This window comes from Myripristis murdjan, chromosome 8, assembly GCF_902150065.1.
Source record: "Myripristis murdjan chromosome 8, fMyrMur1.1, whole genome shotgun sequence".
Classification (NCBI taxonomy): domain Eukaryota; kingdom Metazoa; phylum Chordata; class Actinopteri; order Holocentriformes; family Holocentridae; genus Myripristis; species Myripristis murdjan.
The window spans coordinates 18,307,463-18,325,467 of NC_043987.1; the positions used below are offsets into that span (position 1 = coordinate 18,307,463).

Below are 18,005 nucleotides of genomic sequence, written 5' to 3' on the forward strand. Positions count from 1 at the left end.
TCTGTGGATTATCAACTTCCTCAACAAAAAACAACAAACATAAAAGTAAACTAAGCCATGAGACAGATCCCACAGAAGTTAAATTCTTCAGTACAGCATTTTGAGCATTTTGGTTATCCCAATTAAATGCTGCAACAGCATCCCTTGGTGGGAACAATATAAGACCAGTGGCTTTTGAAGTCAGGGCCATCAGAGCCAAGTGTAACTACTTCCTTGAGAAACACATTTGAAATTACCCACTGACAAAACCCTCAGGGGGTTTTGTCAGCAAGTAGAGCTGGCAGTCTTGGGGCTCAAGTTAAACTAATACACAAATTAGTATCATAGAACTTAAGCCTATGCAATCATAAATCTACAGGACCAAAATATAGAAAGCAACATCCACCAACTATACCTACAGTGACCTGTAGGTATAGTTGGTGGGTGAGTGAGAGTCAATAAGTCATTGGGGGTTATCAAGTGGGCACCTTCCTTCACTGTCACCATCCTCAGTGTCCTAAAGCTGCCTGGGCTCCTCCTCTTGATCCAGGGTGTAGGTCACCAGTTGAAGGTCGGGCAGAGGGGCCCAGATCAGAAGAGCTTCCATTGCATTTTGCTTCACTATCGTCATGCAAAGACTGAGAATGTCAGAATGTCCTCTGCAAACAGCTGGAAGCATTTCTAGCTGCTGATGCCTCGTGATCAGCATTTCTCCAGCAGTGATGAGAGTAATGCCGTTACCGTTACTGACAATAAAATGCGCCGTTACTAGCCGTTACTTACTACCAATACTTATTATTATTATCTTATTATCCTATTCGAAAAATGTGCGTCTTGTGGAGGAAAAGCGGTGTGTCAATTTTCAAACCGGCCGGTCTGCAGTTTTATATATTATTTGACCGTCTGTAAGTTTACAGACAGTCAAGAAAGCGACAGTGTCCGTTCTGTACCACGGATGTCCCCTCAGCAGGCCCAAAACCAATTCAGACATAAGATAATATGGAACACCATTCATCCCAAAGTCAAATATTGTACATAGCCTACATGATATCCTACAAACATTATGTAATTTACACATGTTGCTTACTGTGGTGTAGAAGAAATTTCTCTCTCCTTGTGAAAAATATTGTCTCCAGATTCCTCGATGAGTCTGCTTGGTGGTTTTATGACTCTTGAAGACTTGCATGACATACTTTGTTCAAAATTATACATGATCAACTTAAGCTTGGTTTATTTCTCTGGTCTCTCTACTGAGCTGAGCTCTGTGCGTAATGACGTAATCCAAGCCCGGCACAGCATCCCGTCGCCATGTTTACCATATTAAACTGTATGTGAGTTCATGAGCAACTCCTTAGCTTTCAGGAACAGTTGGAATTTTTTCGATAGAGCAAACTTTACAGAAGTTACAGTATTTACGACACGTTAAACTTAACCAACAAGATTATTCAGTTAAAGTTCAAATGGTCAACAACCGGTCAAACGGCCACTGGTTAGCATCCCTAGCTGGAACACACCTCCCAGTTGATCAGCACAGTGCCTCAGGGTCCGCCCACAGATGATGTCTGGTCCTGGAACTGTTCTCATTTTGGTCCCTTTGAGGGCTCTCACCACCTCTGCTGTGTTGACGATGAGGGCAGAGTCATCAGGTCTCAGTGTGGAGATGATGGATTTTAGCTGGGTGCTGTTGTGCTTTTCAAACCTGGTGACGAAGGAGTTGAGGTCATTTGGGAGTGAAGTGAGGCTGCTGCCTGCAACCTGGATGGGCTTATTGCTGGTGGTGACAGAGTTCACTGCAGCCATGTTCTTGAGGCCCTGCCAAGCTGTGTGGAGGTTCCCCTCTGTAAAAGTCTGCTCCACTTTGTTTTTTATTTCAGCTTGGCAGTTTTTATGGCTTGCTTGACCTCTCTGTTGACCTCCTTCTCAGCTTCAGAACTACTGAAAAAAAATCTCTTTTTTTTTTTAATTCTGATTTTTTTTTTTTTTTTTTCATTTCTTTAGTCACCCAGGGTTTATTGCTGGGGAAGATTGTGACCTTTTGGTGGGGATGATATTGTCCGCACAGAAAGAGATGTATGCTGAGACACTTTCCACTTGCTCACTGATGTTTGTGGAAGAGGATGTGAGGGTGTTCTAGTCTGTGGTTTCAAAGCACCCTTTCAGCCTGTCGATGCTGTCCACTGTCCACTGTTTGATGTCCCTGGTTACTTTCTCTGTCCTCTTTACCACAGGTGAGTATGCAGGAGCAAACAGTATGCTGTGGTGGTCAGCAGAGCTGAAAGGGGGGAGGGAGACAGCTCTATAGGCATCTGGGACTGAACCATATCATTTATCCAGTGTTTTCCCCAGACGGGTGGTCCAGTTGGCATACTGGTAGAATACTTTCAGTGATTTGTCATCTATCCTTACATTCGTCTTCCTCAGTCCCTTGTCTTTCCATTACCTACCTGCCTCACATCTTTTTTTCAGCTCTGTCACCGTCTGTTAAAGTTATTGATTTTTACGAGCAAATATAAATTTAACTGTGAAGCCCCCATTTTTAATGAATGTTTTTAACTCAAAGGATAATCCTCGCCATATTCATAAATAGCCTACATGTTTGTTTTGCAACTTTCAACTCCATCACTTACTGATGCAATAACACTATAGATTAAAACAAAATCCAGTTCATGAAAGCTTTTACATTTGCTGTTCTAAACGCCCAGAGTCTGGCAAGGAACTGATTCATTTTACATTTTCTATTTGTGTGGAATCAGGGATTCCGTTAGAAAAAATTGGCACTGGACAACGTGCCTGGCAGGTTTTCAATTTACCGGACAAATGTTTGAAATTACGGTCAAATATTATCTGAATTTACTGAGCTTAAAATTATATGCAGGCTATATAAGAATGATATCAAGGCATGTCAATTTATAGCGTAATCGTTTTTAATGAAAAGTAGGTTCTATCAAATAAAATGAGTGCCGTCAATTGACTCAAGTGTGCAACTTCTAAAATAAATAAATAAATATTGCACAAGCCTGTGCTCTTTGAACATGAACATTGCATACAATTGCAAACAATTGCAACTACAATTTGCAAAAAAACAAACAAACAAACAAAAAACTGGCTCATACCATTTTAATAATGCAGTGTGCTGCCAACTTGAAATCAAATAGATGCAATAAAAACTTAATTCAGCAGCTGAATTAAATTCAAAAGTCTCAAGTGTCTCTCCATAACTTGCAATGCGCATCAGTCTTGTGACCTTGTTCTCCCCCAGGCGACTTCGCTGCACTGTTTTGATCCGGTTCTGCAGAGAAATCTTTATAGTGTAATTATGCTGTAGCTACATATTAATCCCAGTAGCTCAATATACATAGCATTTTTAGGGATGAAAATCTCCTTCCATTAATTTCATCATCATTACAGTGGATAATTATGCATTTATCAGTTATTAACTATTACTGTAATTTGTAGTGTTTCATGACATCTTAATCTTAACGGCTTTGTCACATTGTTTGAAAACGTTCAAGATGCACTGTGCAAAATTTCTGAGAATAAACTGCAAGGAAGACCAGCTGCTGCATGTTTAATGCTTAAGTGTTCTCTCTGTTATCTCTCTGTACATCTCACTCGAAGAACAATTGACAATTTCAAATATGATTGCAATTCCCCTTTTACAGTCTGGTTGTAAGCATTTTATATTTGATGACAGCAGGTTATGTGTTTTATACAGACACAATTATGCAATAGTCATGAGGGATAGGTGAAGTTGTAACTCAGATGATGACACAGGAAGTGTTATCTAGCTAAGAAAAAGAAAAGACAACTAATATGAACAAAGTTCAGTGTGACGCAAATGTTCAGTATTCTTCCAGTGTCACATTATAAGCACCTTGGATGTTGATTTATTTGTTAGCCAGTTTAAAGTCCAGATGAAAAATATTTTCAAGAGTATCTAACTTCCATATGGTGATGTATTGCTGAGTGAAACAGGATAAACAGGCAGACATGTTGGGAGGAATTTGATTTGAATGTTGACAAACAGGTATAAATACTTGAAGACTGATTGACAGGTGGATGTCTTGTTGGTTCATGTCTACAAAAGCGCAGATCAGATTTTGCTTTACAGGAACCAAAATTTATTGTAAGATTGTATTGTAAGAATATCTGGGATACAGTGTACAATGAACTGAGGATAATTTGAAAAGTAACACATACTTTTAAATTTTGGAAATGCTCAAGGCAGCTTCGGTGTATGGTGAAAGATCTACAGACCTGTAACGGAGACCTCTGCATAGCTGGGTGTGGCGCTCCATGGTTTTTTTTTTTTTTTTTTTTTTACTTCACCTAGAGTTACACCGGATGACCTGGATCTGACACGAGCTGTCAGCCTCACCCTTAGCCCTTCACCTCATGCAGCAGGAGCTACAATATCCAAACGTACAGGGTAAGGAGCTGCAGTAACATCTTATGTACACAAACACCTTATCTCAGGTGTATCCTTTATAGATCATACCCATGACACAGAACAAAGACGACACAAACAGTCGTAAAGGCTGAAGTTTATTGACCCAGTTTTATACCTCCCATTTTGTCCGTTTTGAACTTAAATGCCTCCTGACCTAAACATGACCTGACAACAGTGGACAAAGATCATCACAATAAATGTCTTTGTCTTTTCTCACCATTCACCTCACAGACCAGGCTCAGGAGGGACTGAGCAGGGCAATGGGAAAGTCAGACACAACAGAATACAGAAACATGCAGCATTTAGACACCGTGCTGCAATTACACCTTAACAACAACCAAAGTGTTTCCAGAGGAAACTTAAAAGTGATGAACATGTCTGGTTGTTTGGTGCAGTGCGTTTTCTAAATACTGCATATTCAGTTGAGTTCAGTTTTCTGTCATTCAAACATGTTAAAAACATGAAGGAATGAAATTCATTACCCAGGCCCAGCAGCATACAGAATAAATCACATTACGCATTTTAATAGCTCAGATACACCCTATAATAAATAATTAAATAACCTAAAGGCTTAAAATAAATAGAACATATGGTTAAAAACCGAGCAGCATGTTAAAAAAAAATACAGTAGTGCATCAATAACTGCATACAGTCGCTGCAGTACAGAGTGCAGAGGACAGACTTTAAGCCAGGCAGCCTTCTGCCTTCTGCTAAGTAAATCTCTTTTCACCAAAAGCATGCTAGGAAACTCCACTGACTGGATTTGGTCACAGAGTGATACAGAAGTCCTCCACGTTTTTTCACAGTTAGATTTCTTTGATTTGCAGAATGCATAGTTGTTAGAGCGGGTTTCCTAAACCTAGAGAGTTTTAATAAGCAGCACATTCAGTCATGAAATATTTCTTTGTGGTTAAAAATCCAACGATTACAAAAAAAAAAATCACTTCTGTTTTGAGCCACACCCATTTCTTTCCCAGATCCATATTATTTTGCCCCAAAACAAACCAAAATACAAATACAAATACAAAAACAAATACAAACACAAACACAAATAGTGGTGCCTCTGCACACCTCTCATACAAAGTGAACTTTCTAAATGCTCAACCACAATCTGTCTGTCTTACATCTAAAGTGGAGGGAGTTTGGAGTCAGGTCTGGTTCTTATTCTGGAATGACCACGAGCACTGCAACCTCCATGGGCAGTGATAGTGCTTCCTATTTTTCATTATTTCAAGTCACAACTTAGATTCTCTCAGTAAGTTCATTTGAATAGTAGTATTTCTGTGAACTAGTGGCATCTTAATTTTCACAACACTTAACCACAGATCGTAAACTACACATTTTGGTTCAAATCTAGTAAACTTTCCATGTAATTTCTGGTAAGGTACACTATTTGCATTTACAGTGTATGACTGCAAAAGTATAAAATTAACATCACTGTATGCATATACATTGTAATGCTATAGTCAGTGCAGCCAGGGTTGTTCTTCACTGAGAGAACTTAACCAGGCAGGTATGCAAAGAAAACAGGTAATGATTAACAAGTTTTTACATATGGCCATTTCATTTTACTGGTTAGCCCATTCCCTCAGTCTCAACAGGCAGGTCCAAGAGATGTGTCTCTTACCTATAAGGTCACAGATAAAGGGAGCAGGCAGATTTATTAGCTTGTCAGTTCACTGGTAATTAAGGATACATTTTTCTGAATCATGGACCCACTAGATCTTCTTCCCCAGTCCTCCAGCTCAGTCACTCTGCTGGGTGCTGTGGTGTTCCTGCTGGTCCTCTACATCTTTTCGTCTAGCTTCATCTCCCAGAAAAAGATGAAGGAGCCTCCAGGACCCACAGCACTTCCCCTGCTTGGTAACCTGCTGCAGATGGACCTCAAGAGACCCTACATCACCCTGTGTGAGGTACATAATGATTAGAAAAATCATTCCCTAGTAAAGTGATGTGTTATTGTTCCCCTGTCACAATTTATGTTCAGTTTTGGCAATAGGTGCATACTAAATTGATTGTTTAAAAACTCTGAGCATCATAGCACTTATTTTAAAAAAAGTGTCCAGTGCTGAAGAAAGTAACTTTGTTAACCTTTTACATTAACTATGACCAGTAACTCTGAATGTGGCATTTTTTTGCTATTATGAGTATTATTTTATTGTTCACAACTGAATAATTAATAATCCAGTAATAGTAGCTGATCATGATGATGGTTTGTTAACAAAAATATATTGCATTAGGTTTTGTTTAATCAATAGCAACTGTTGAACTAAGAGAAAAAACGTACCATACTTGGGGGGCTAACAAAATCCATAGAGGTCCAACAGGTCAGCCAGGACACATCAGCAAAATCTGTGCTTCTACCCCAATGCTGACTGAACATTAACTAAGCCAACAAATCATTAAAACCAGTTGTTGTTAATGTTCCTCAGTGTAAGAGGTTAATTGCTGCAAAGGGCAGAGGACGGGTCTGGGGTATCTCTGACACTCTGAGCACACCAGCCTCTTGGTGCTACACATAGCTCTTTTTTATCTTGCTTTGGATACGACAGTTAAGCCCTTATTCCACCTCTTTCTTTAGACCTACTTTAGTGGTGAGTGGTGGGAGGGGGGTAGGGGGCAGGGGATCTGCAAGGGGGAAATAAAAGCTCATCAGTATTCATCATCTGAAAGCTGGGAATCTAAAGATTGATTTGAGATGCAGCTGAGCAGTATGTGTCAGCTTGTTATGATGGTCATAAAACTGTAATAAATATTTTGTTTTGGTTAGGCACGTATTTATTTATTTGTTTGTTTGTTTGTTTGTTTAGAGTGTGTAAGGGTAAGAACATTTTGATTGAAGAATATGATGGCCATTCCCATGCTCAGTTATGTATGATAAATTGTTGCAACAATTTTTGGAGTACCATCTGAGATATGAGACCAGTATCTTCACTCTAGCTGTGATAACTTGTTGGATAATTAATACTGACGGCTCTGTGTATCTGGTCTCAGCTTTCCAAGAAACATGGATCAGTGTTCACAGTTTACTTTGGACCGAAGAAAGTGGTGGTGCTGGCAGGATACAAGACAGTGAAGCAGGCTCTGGTCAGCCATGCTGCAGAGTTTGGAGACAGAGAGATCCTTCCGCTATTTGGTGACCTCACTGGTTCACATGGTGAGGATAGAAAATGCAGATTTTACCTCTTTTACTTCACTCTATGACCTCCTCATAGCTAGGCGTGGGCGGTACTTAAAATTAAATATCACAGTATTTTTGACTGAATACCTCAATATCTATATTTTGATAATATTGTAGAAATGACAATTGGTGCTTTAGGCAAATATTTTCACTTTTTTTTTTTTTTTTTTTTTTTTTTACAAACAATCATTAGTAATGTGGATATGATGTCCAAGCAGGTTGAGACCAATAATAAAACAGCTAGAAAACCTAATAAGTACAGAAACTGTTTCTGTAATGCAGCCTTTAATTGATATAATATCTATATATTGCCCAGCCAAATTCATAGGAACCTTTTACTGCTATACTTATCTGTAATTTATTGTATTTGTATTGGACCAATCAGCAACTTAATCATTAAAATAAATTAAAAAATTAAACACATGATTATTGTCAAATCAACAGGGCTTTTGAACAACTAAACCTATTTGAAATCATACAAAATATAATATCTATTTAAAAGTAAAACCAATGTTGTGCCGTGGAGAACAAGACAGCCAAACCTTTGCTTGAATCTGTTGGCTACCTATGGGTTCATCATCTCTACTGATTTCTTGTTCAGTTCTTGAACTGAATTTATTTCCTTCAAGGACTTCAAATATCATAACTTGCAATGTTTACACTTAACTTTAGGTATTTTATTTAACAATGGGGAGTCATGGAGAGAGCTGAGACGTTTTGCCTTGAGTAACCTGAGAGACTTCGGGATGGGCAAGAAAGCAGCTGAGGAGAAAATTGTGGAGGAATGTCAGCATCTGATCAAAGTATTTGAGAAGCATGAAGGTAACCTGTTGCTCTTATATTGTGTTGTATTATGTCATATTGTACATCCTCTACACTGTACTCTTTGTTATTTTACTCATTGCTTGTCTGCATTCTTGTTTTAGGTAAAGCCTTTGATACTGCACAGTCAGTGAATTATGCCGCCTCAAACATCATCTGCTCCATTGTCTATGGCAGCAGGTTTGAATATGATGATCCCGAGTTCAAAGCCATGGTAAATCGAGCCAGTGACAACATTCGTCTTGCAGGCTGTCCCTCAATACAGGTACAATGTTGTTTTTATTTAACAGAGTGATCAAAGGGACCAAATATATTGAAGAGGCAGGTGACTTAACCACTCATTAACCTCTGAGCATCTGACTTGTCATTTCAGCGCTCAAGCAAGAACATGTAATGAGACCAAGAATTTAGATAAGGACCAAAGTAAGAGTAAGCCAGTGAGAGGAAAACTGTGATAATGGCAAACCGCATCAGAGGATTTACATGGAATCATTTTTACATACAAAACAACAGATTTATACTCATCTATAGCAACAAAATTCCATACAATATAGGGAAAAAACAGCTTTACCCAGAAGACTGACATTAGGATTGATACTGATATTGATAAGGTGTCAAAAGTATAATGTCAAGTAAAAATGAATTAATCTTTGTTGTGCCGGGTGTTTGTTTGGATATCAGACATATTAAGGGCAAAGATGGTGGATTGCTTTTTTCATGTTATTTTGAGGTTTCCTTCTGTGGCTGGCTGTTTTGCTTGCACAGTTTAATACGCATATTTGTTTTTCAACAGTTATACAACACTTTCCCGTGGTTGTTTAAATGGGTTGGCAACAGAAAACGTTTCCATAAGAACTTCGTGTCCAACAGAGAACAGATGACAAAGCTGATCAAACACTTACAGGAGACACTGAATGCTCAACAGTGCAGAGGATTTGTGGACTCCTTTCTGGCCTGCAAGCAGAGTCTAGAGGTATTTAAAGCAAGCATGTCACTCGTCTTTAGGAAAATGATGGATTTTTATTGATCCATCTTAAATTGTAATGGAAATGAACAAAACAAGTTGAGTAGGCAGCTTTCTCTGATGCTTCTCTCTGCTGCCACGAGTCTTACTGCTTTTGTTCATCCACCAGCTCAACCTGTTTAGATCTGCATTTATCTGCTGCATGGCGGTTATGCTCTGCCTAAAGGTGTATGTGCAGCAGCAAGCTGTAAAAACATATCTGTTCCACCAAACCCAAACTCATTGCTACTCTATATCTTACCAATATCAATATGTGAACTCATATCAGTACATAATTTAATTAATTTATCTGTTTTCTTGTTTATAAGGAATCAGGGAATATGAACACTCACTACAACACTAAACATCTTCTGTCAAGTGTTGGCAACCTGTTTGCGGCTGGCACCGACACCACAGGAACTACACTGAGATGGGGCCTGTTGCTCATGGCCAAATATCCTCACATACAAGGTAAGAAGCAGTAGATGAACCCAACATGATTGTGGAAGTGCACCTGTTGCACCCCTTCTCTGTACTGACTTAGGATGTTTAACTTACAGTTCTGTGGAGTTACAGTTTTTTTTGGATTATTTTGGACATTTCTGCTTTATTAGAGAGGAACAATGGAGAGAGACAGGAAGAACAGGGCAGAGAGAGAGGATGGCATGCAACGGAGGGCTGGGGCCAGATTTGAACCCATGCTGCTTTGGTTAAGTTAGCCTCAGTGGTGCGTGAGCCACCGGGGTGCCCACCTAATGATAGTGCTTGCCCTGGGAGGTTCCCTATGCTTTGGGTTACATTACAGTTTATTAGGGCCGTCAAGTGATTAGTTTTTTTTTTTTTTTTTTTTTTTTTTTTTTTTAAATCAGGTTAATTACATGGTAATCATAATGACTAATGCTTGTGTAGACAGTGTTTTAGAGTGGGCTGACTGTCAAAAACTTGAATTCAAAACAGCTCAAACAGCACTCACCTGACATCAAATTAATCACATGATGCTTTAACTCAGAGAGCCCTGTTGTTTGTGTATTTTATTTCCTCATGCAATAGCTCACATATCATATCACATGTCACAAGTAACTGAATATGTCTCATACAAACGTATGCATTCATCTTTATGACTTTCCAGTCAACTGAAAATATGATTTACTGAATATATGCACAATATATGAATTATTATAAACATGAAAATAAGTATAAAGAACCAAGTTTCCATCACAAGCTCCATCACATTGTCTTGTAATAGCCAAATCTAACATGCTGTAAGGTTGTGGGACATGAAATGCATTCCAAATGTCCATGTATGCTTGCTCTAGCTTACAAATGTGCTTTTCTGCATTATTGGTAGGGGTTCTCCAGTGGTATAAATAGTATGACAGCAAAATCAGGATAACAACAGAAGTTAGAATAGAGTAAGACACAAACTAAGAAATCATAATATAAATGAATAAGCCAACAAGCAAAAAAAAAAAAAAAAAGTAAATAAACAAAGCAAGCAAGTCCAAAAAATGGGTTTGAAGAGGGGGTTAAAACGAAGCTCTGAGTTTGCTCACATGATATCCTCTGATATTCCAAAGAGTAGGGGGCCTCATAGTGAAAGCCTTACCTCACCTTTGTGCCGTTGACCCAGAGATAAGACTGTGAGAAGGGCCTTGCTCAAGGATCTCTAAGGTCAGACAGAGCGAGGCCACACTATGTGCTTTAAAAGTGATCATTAAAATCATAACTTCAATACTCAACCTAAGGTTTAACCATTGAAGGGAGGGTAAAACTTGATTAATGCGTTCTGCTCTGCCTGTACAGGTTAAAAGTCTGGCTGCTGCTTTTTGAACTAATCGCAAACGTGACCGTTTTTTCTTGTGGATTATAAAGAAGTGGGGAGTGTAAAGAATTGCAACTTAGACAGTCGAGATGGCAGAAAATAAAACGTTATTGATGATTTTGTGCAAGATTTGTTGGCCTCTCTATTTTTATCCAGTGTAGTCCATTATGAGACTCATTTTCTGCCAAGGAATGATCAACCCAAGGAACAACCAAATTATTTCTCAGGGACAACCTGTTTGCTGTTTCTTGGTTTTTAAGGTTTTTCTCTCTGTCATCTTGTGTTTTCCAGATCAGGTTCAGGAGGAGCTGAGCAGGGTGATAGGAAGTCGTCAGGTCCAGGTAGAGGACAGGAAGAACCTGCCCTACACTGATGCTGTCATCCATGAGATACAGAGATTCACAAGTATCCTCCCTGTGTCCCTTCCTCACGTCACCAGTCAGGATGTCACCTTCCAGGGTTATTTTATCAGCAAGGTAAAAATCATTTTCAGACTCAGGCAAAGTTTTATGACAGCTGAACAGTAATGCTCCATTCAAGGAACTCTCTAAAACACCGTTAGAATTAATAAAGTGTTAAATGCCTTTCTGAAGGGCACCACAGTATTTCCTCTGTTGGCATCTGTTCTTTGGGATGAGAGCGAATGGGAGAGCCCACGCAGCTTTAATCCTGCACACTTCCTGGATGAAAATGGGAAGTTTCTCAAGAGAGATGCCTTCATACCTTTTTCTGCAGGTGAGCAAGCTCAGGTGTATTCTTTTGTTGGTGTCATTTTACTTGCAGACCTGAAGTTATTGCTTGTTCTCTCACAGGTCGCAGGGTGTGTCTCGGAGAGAGTCTGGCAAGGATGGAGCTCTTCCTCTTCTTCACTTCTCTCCTCCAGCGCTTTTGTTTCACTCCTCCACCTGGTGTAAAGGAGGATGAACTGGATCTGACACCGGCTGTAGGTTTCACCCTCAACCCCTCACCACACCAGCTGTGTGCTGTCAGTCGTGGCTGAGGGAAAGAATCTGAACCTGGCCTGCTTTAATCTGATTTCCAAAAATGTCACTGATTGAGATTAGGCAGAAAGCACATGTTTTATGATCAGCCTAGTCCAGATTTTAATTTTGCCAGCCATTCAAGTACCCTCTAAATGGTTCTAAGAGATTCTAAATAGACAAATTACACAAGACTACAAAAGACTTTACACTTCACCTTGGTCATGGAATAATTTGCAAAAAGATCTAGAAACTTCTCTATCCATTTAGGGGCAATTTAAAGGCATCATAAAGAAACTGGTGATGGAGGCATGTAGCTGTTTCTCTTGAGAGGCCGCTGTGTTTGAACAACTGTCTTTGTCTTTATTATGAATTTGTGTAAATGTTGTATTTTAATTTGTTGTAATTTTCTATGGCTGCTACCTTGGCCAGGTTTCTCTTGTGGAAGAAACTTTTTATCTAAATTAATCTCAAATTGAATTGTAATTTTGTTCCCTCTCACAAACATTGGGTCTGGGACTTGCTGGGTTGTCTAACCTTAAGAAGATGAAATTTTTTCTTGTGGGAAATCCACACTTGTTTTTGTCATTTTTAAACAGTCTACCCTATGAAGCCAGTTTTCTACATTTATAGGCATGATCCTTTTCCCCAGATTGATTCCTTACCTATATACCTATGTTCCTGTCTTTTTTGTATGTTGGGATAATTAGCTGGTAATATAACATGTCTTTTAAATTACCCTGAAATTGCATCAGCATTTAGCTTAATATTTGTTGAAAATTAGCCCATCATATTATAATTATATTGCACTTTCCCAAGAAGCAGATAATAAATGGCTATAATAATTTCTTTACTCCATTTCCAGGAAAGTAACACAATGTTAGTTGATAACAAACACTTTATTTTCAGGTCTGCTGTTTCCTGGTCAGTAGATGAAAATTAATGAATTCTTTGAAATGTCTTAGAAATAAAAACTAAATAATTGAATTCGATAATAATTGCATAATTATATTCTATTTTCCCAAAAGCAGTTAATAATTAAATGACAATTTATTTAATATAGTTCTGATTTGTAATTAGGCACAAATGCAAAATACAGAGGATTTATATACCTTTGTAATTAAGCCTACATTCCTTTACATGGACATTATAGTGTAGAGTGGGTCAATTTTTTCCCCCCCAGGGTTTCACTTATCTTTATCTGCCTCTAATAAGCAACGATTGTTTGCACGTGGCAGAACAATCTGGGGTTTAATAACTCATAGCCTTATCAAGGACAATTGTTGACAGTCTCGCTGTCTGTCATGGAAAAGTCGAAGTTCCAGTGTTTGAGTGAAGTTGTATAAACAGTGGAAAAGCCTGAGAGAGGACGTTGGTCAGGTGACTCAATCAACATGATGTTCACCCAGACAGCCTGGGTTTGAACCCAAGTCAGGTGAAGGCCAGAGTGTTTGTTTCTTTCAGTAGGACAATCAATAGGACAAGTCGTTTTGTTTATATTTTTTACGCAATTTTTTAATCAGTGTTCTTTCCCTTTACTCAGACTGGTATTTATATTCAGGGCAGCAGGAGGTGAATTGTTGCCTCTTACGTAACTTCAGCATAAAAAGCATATCACTGAGCTGTATAAGCTTAACTTCCAGCTGGGTTCTGCCTAACTTTTGCAGGTTGAAGTTCATTTTTTAACCATTTATGTCCATCAAAACATTTATATCTTTTGTGTTAAGGGCCTTTCACATAGCGCACGGTTTGGGTGGCGCTCTGCGCTGGGTATGGCGCAGACTGGCGCAGAGTAGGGCGCCGAGTAGGGCACACGCATGCCCGTTGTGCACGTATGTGGCGCTGGTTGCTATGCGACCGAAACAGACGGTAGCAAGTAGTTTTCTGTTCTGGCGCACTTTTTCTCTGGCGGACAATACAGCAGCTTCAGATGCACCATGTACCTGTCATTAAATCAAAGGATAGCTCTGGCAGTAGTTCTTCTGACTCCCTTCCTTTCCTTCATATATCTGTCCCTGAGGTTTTTCCACTTTTTCTTCAGCTCTTCCACTGTAAATAGGCAAATACATTCTTTAATTTATGAATTAGCTGAACTAATGCTTAATAAATTGTTACATGAAGGAATGCTGTATTTTCTCATTTCATCTGATTTCACCTGTTACCTGCTGTGTGACTTCACAAGGGATTTTATAATAAATGTATGACTGCATTGGGCTCTAGTTTCGCAGACCTGGCGAGGCGCGGGCGCAGTGCAGCTGCGCTGCGCCAACTGGGTGTGGCCAAGTGGATTTTGCAAGTTTGGCACGCCGTGCGCCTTGGCGCATCTACTGCACCGTTCCTCCTACCGGCGCAAGGGAGGAGAGAAGGCGTGGAGTGGGTTTGACACAGCCGATTCACTTTAAACCAATCAAATGAGCCCCTGTCCTCGCCTTTAAAATGCGCTGCGCGAAGGCGTAGTGGTAGTCTACACATATGTCATGGACGAAGAGAGCAGCCGCATCACACACTCTGAACAGTGCTGAGGCCAGTCTTGGCTGCTGCAATGCTGCTGGAGCTACCTGCCATCCATCTATCCACCCATCCATCCATCCATCCATGCATCTATCCTTAAATTCGTCTTCCTGAGTCCCCTGTCTTTCCATTACCTGCCTGCCTCGCATCTCTTTTTTTCCAGCTCTGTCACCATCTGTTAAAGTTATTGATTTTTACGAGCAAATATAAATTTTACTGTGAAGCCCCCATTGTTAATGAATGTTTTTACCTAAAAGGATAATCCTCGCCATATTCATATAAATAGCCTACATGTTTGTTTTGCAACTTTCGACTCCATCACTTACTGATGCAACAACACACTAGAGATTAAAACAAAATCCGGTTCATGAAAGCTTTTACATTCGCTGTTCTAAACGCCCAGTGTCTGGCAAGGAACCGATGCATTTTACATTTTCGATTTGTGTGGAATCAGGGTTTCATTCATTCATTCATCTTCTAAACCGCTTATCCTCACTAGGGTTGCGGGGGGGGTGCTGGAGCCTATCCCAGCGCTCATCGGGCGAAGGCAAGGAAACACCCTGGACAGGTCGCCAGTCCATTGCAGGGCAAATCAGGGTTTCCGTTAGAAAAAATTGGCACCGGACAACGTGACCGGCAGGTTTTCAATTTACCGGACAAATGTTTGAAATTCCGGTCAAATATTAACTGAATTTACTGAGCTTAAAATTATATGCAGGCTATATAAGAATGATATCAAGGCATGTCAATTTATAGCGTAATCTTTTTATTGAAAAGCAGGCTGTATCAAATAAAATTAGTGCCGTCAATTGACTCACGTGCGTAACGTCTAAAATAAATAAATAAATATTGCACAAGCCTGTGCTCTTTTAACATGAACATTGCATACAATTGCAACTACAATTTGCAAACAAAAAAACGGGCTCATATCATTTTAATAACGAGGCGTGCTGCCAACTTGAAATCAAATAGATGCAATAAAAACTCAATTCAGCAGCTGAATTAAAATCTCTCCGCAACTTGCAATGCCCATCAGTCATGTGACCTTGTTCTCCTCCAGGCGACTTCGCTGCGTTGTTTTGATCCGGTTCTGCAGAAAAAAAACCCTCTCTCTCCCTCTGGTACACCGGAGCAGTGGCGGTTCTGCCTATGTTGCCGCTCTAGGCGAAATTACTGGCTTGCGCACTTTCATGTTACTACTCCAACCGGGGCAGCATCACCGGAGACAGGGATCACGCAGTCTATTTTTTTTTTTTTAATTATAAATAAAATTACGTGGAAATTGACTGTTTTAATAAAATTCAAATTGTGAATATTTTCACTGGACATTTAAAAATTACCGGACTTTGGCAGATTTTACCAGTCATAGTCCGGTAATGAAAACCCAGAGTGGAATATTTATGGAAGAAGAACTGTGTAGTTAACACAAGCAGAGCCAGACACCATGACTGGAAAAAAAGACATCACGGTACTGGATACATTGTTTGACTGACAGGTGATCAGGTTGGGTTTCCATTACGCTGCCAAACGGTGCCAATCTCCTTTGATCTGACATCAGTTGTGACGGGACAGTCGATATGGAGATACATTTATGTGCTGATTGAGATAGTAGCATTGAATAGTGGTTTTTGTGGGTATTTATTGCATTGTTAATGTGTCTGACAATCTGTGAGGTTGTGGTGACGTGTGCGCACTGCCCGCCTGTGAGCCAAACTTCCACTGCGCCAGCCACGCTGCGCCTTGCGCCGAAAGTAGACGTGGTTTCAGGAGGCGAGCTTTTGGCGCACCTCGGCGAAGCCTTTTGGCACGAAACTGTCACTGCGCCAAGCTGAATCTGTCGACACCTCCCCCTGCTGCGCCGCCACTCCCATCTCGGCGCAGATCCGTCTGCGAAACTTGGAAACCGTTCGCCTCGCGCGTTGCGCTGGTCGAAACTAGCTCTGCGCGGGGTGCGCCTCACTGCGCCACCCTGCGCTGCGCCGGGAAACTAGAGCCCCATTGTCTTTGCAAGAGTAGTGCATATCTCATCATGTCAGTCATCTAGATTTCTTAATACACACACCTCCTGTCCAGTTAGAAAATCATTTGCTTCAGTTTACAACAGTATTGGTCTTTAATTGCAGAAAAACAAACAAACAAACAAAAAAAAAACTTGCCAATTGTGGAAAGCAAAATATCTTATATATCTCTCATATACGCACCGAGGTGACGTCACAGGGTGCTGCGCCCAACTTAAAAATTTTCAACTTGGGCGCAGTGCCCTGAACAGTGGCAGCGCCAGCCTCGCGCTGTGCTCAGCTCAGCGCAGACCGCTGCGCCCTCGCGCCCCGCGATCACATACACAATGAATGGCTGTGGCGGCTGAGGTCTCCGCCATGCACGTGCTATGTGAAAGCCCCTTTATTGGTACTTCTCCCAGTTACAGTTGTTAGTTATGCTTATATAATAGTTTCATACACAGTTGTAAAAGATTCCTCAGCTTGTCACTAATAAGTGCGACTGATGCAGTTTTGTCCATACATTTGTCACGTGTCAACTCGACTGCTTTAATGTTCTGTACTCTGGTCTGCCTGCCTCTGGGACCAAAGGTCTTCGATCACACACTTTTGCAAATAATTTTGCTCAAATAATATTCCCAGGGATAGTTGGCCAGTGCTTGTCTATACAGAGCACAAACTCTTGAACTTCTCCTATAATAAAATAGACCGGTGGTTAGACATGAGAAACAGGTATTTAAAATTTTCACTGCATTTGGGAGCACAGGACATCCAGTGCACATGAAGACAGTGGAGAAAAATGAGGTAAGGATTAAGGAAAAGGCTTAAGACTGGAGCACCTGGAGAGTGAGGATGTCTGTCCTCATGATTTAAAATAATTTTTCAATAGATAATAGGTAAAACTGCTACAACACATTTTGTACCACCACATTTTACACCTCTGTTCAAGTGCCCAGTTCCCTACAGCAGTGGTCTGAGGATACATTGGTAGACAAGAAAACACACTGTTTTACATAGAGGTACCAATAAATTAAGACATTATCTTTCTTCTCAATTAAAATATTGTTCACAATATCTTAGTATAACAAGTCACAAACTCTGTGTCATGAATCAAAGTGAATCTTGAACTGAGTGAATTGTTACACCCCAAAATGAACACTGAGCTGAACACTGAGTACTCACTGAAATAAGGATCTAGACACATTAACTCGGACTAGTATTGTCTTCTTTTCTGTTTTTTTGTTTTGTTTTGTTTTTTCG

At 40.0% G+C, this 18,005-nt stretch overlaps 1 protein-coding gene across 1 annotated transcript; it reads left to right on the forward strand.

Moving 5' to 3' along the window:
* The first annotated feature begins 6,138 nt into the window (after nucleotides 1-6,138).
* Nucleotides 6,139-12,257, forward strand: LOC115363135 (cytochrome P450 2K1-like). Its single transcript, XM_030057223.1, has 9 exons — nucleotides 6,139-6,342; nucleotides 7,424-7,586; nucleotides 8,283-8,432; nucleotides 8,537-8,697; nucleotides 9,226-9,405; nucleotides 9,765-9,906; nucleotides 11,549-11,733; nucleotides 11,851-11,992; nucleotides 12,070-12,257. The coding sequence occupies exons 1-9, from the start codon at nucleotides 6,139-6,141 to the stop codon at nucleotides 12,255-12,257; spliced, it is 1,515 nt and encodes a 504-aa protein (XP_029913083.1).
* Nucleotides 12,258-18,005: the final 5,748 nt, after the last annotated feature.

Bases quoted from the DNA above. Each gene is read 5' to 3' on its own strand.
- LOC115363135 (XM_030057223.1), top strand. From the start codon at position 6,139: ATGGACCCACTAGATCTTCTTCCCCAGTCCTCCAGCTCAGTCACTCTG. The intron at 9,907-11,548 runs GTAAGAAGCAGT...TGTGTTTTCCAG, and splicing joins CAAATATCCTCACATACAAG to ATCAGGTTCAGGAGGAGCTG. The intron at 11,734-11,850 runs GTAAAAATCATT...GCCTTTCTGAAG, and splicing joins AGGGTTATTTTATCAGCAAG to GGCACCACAGTATTTCCTCT.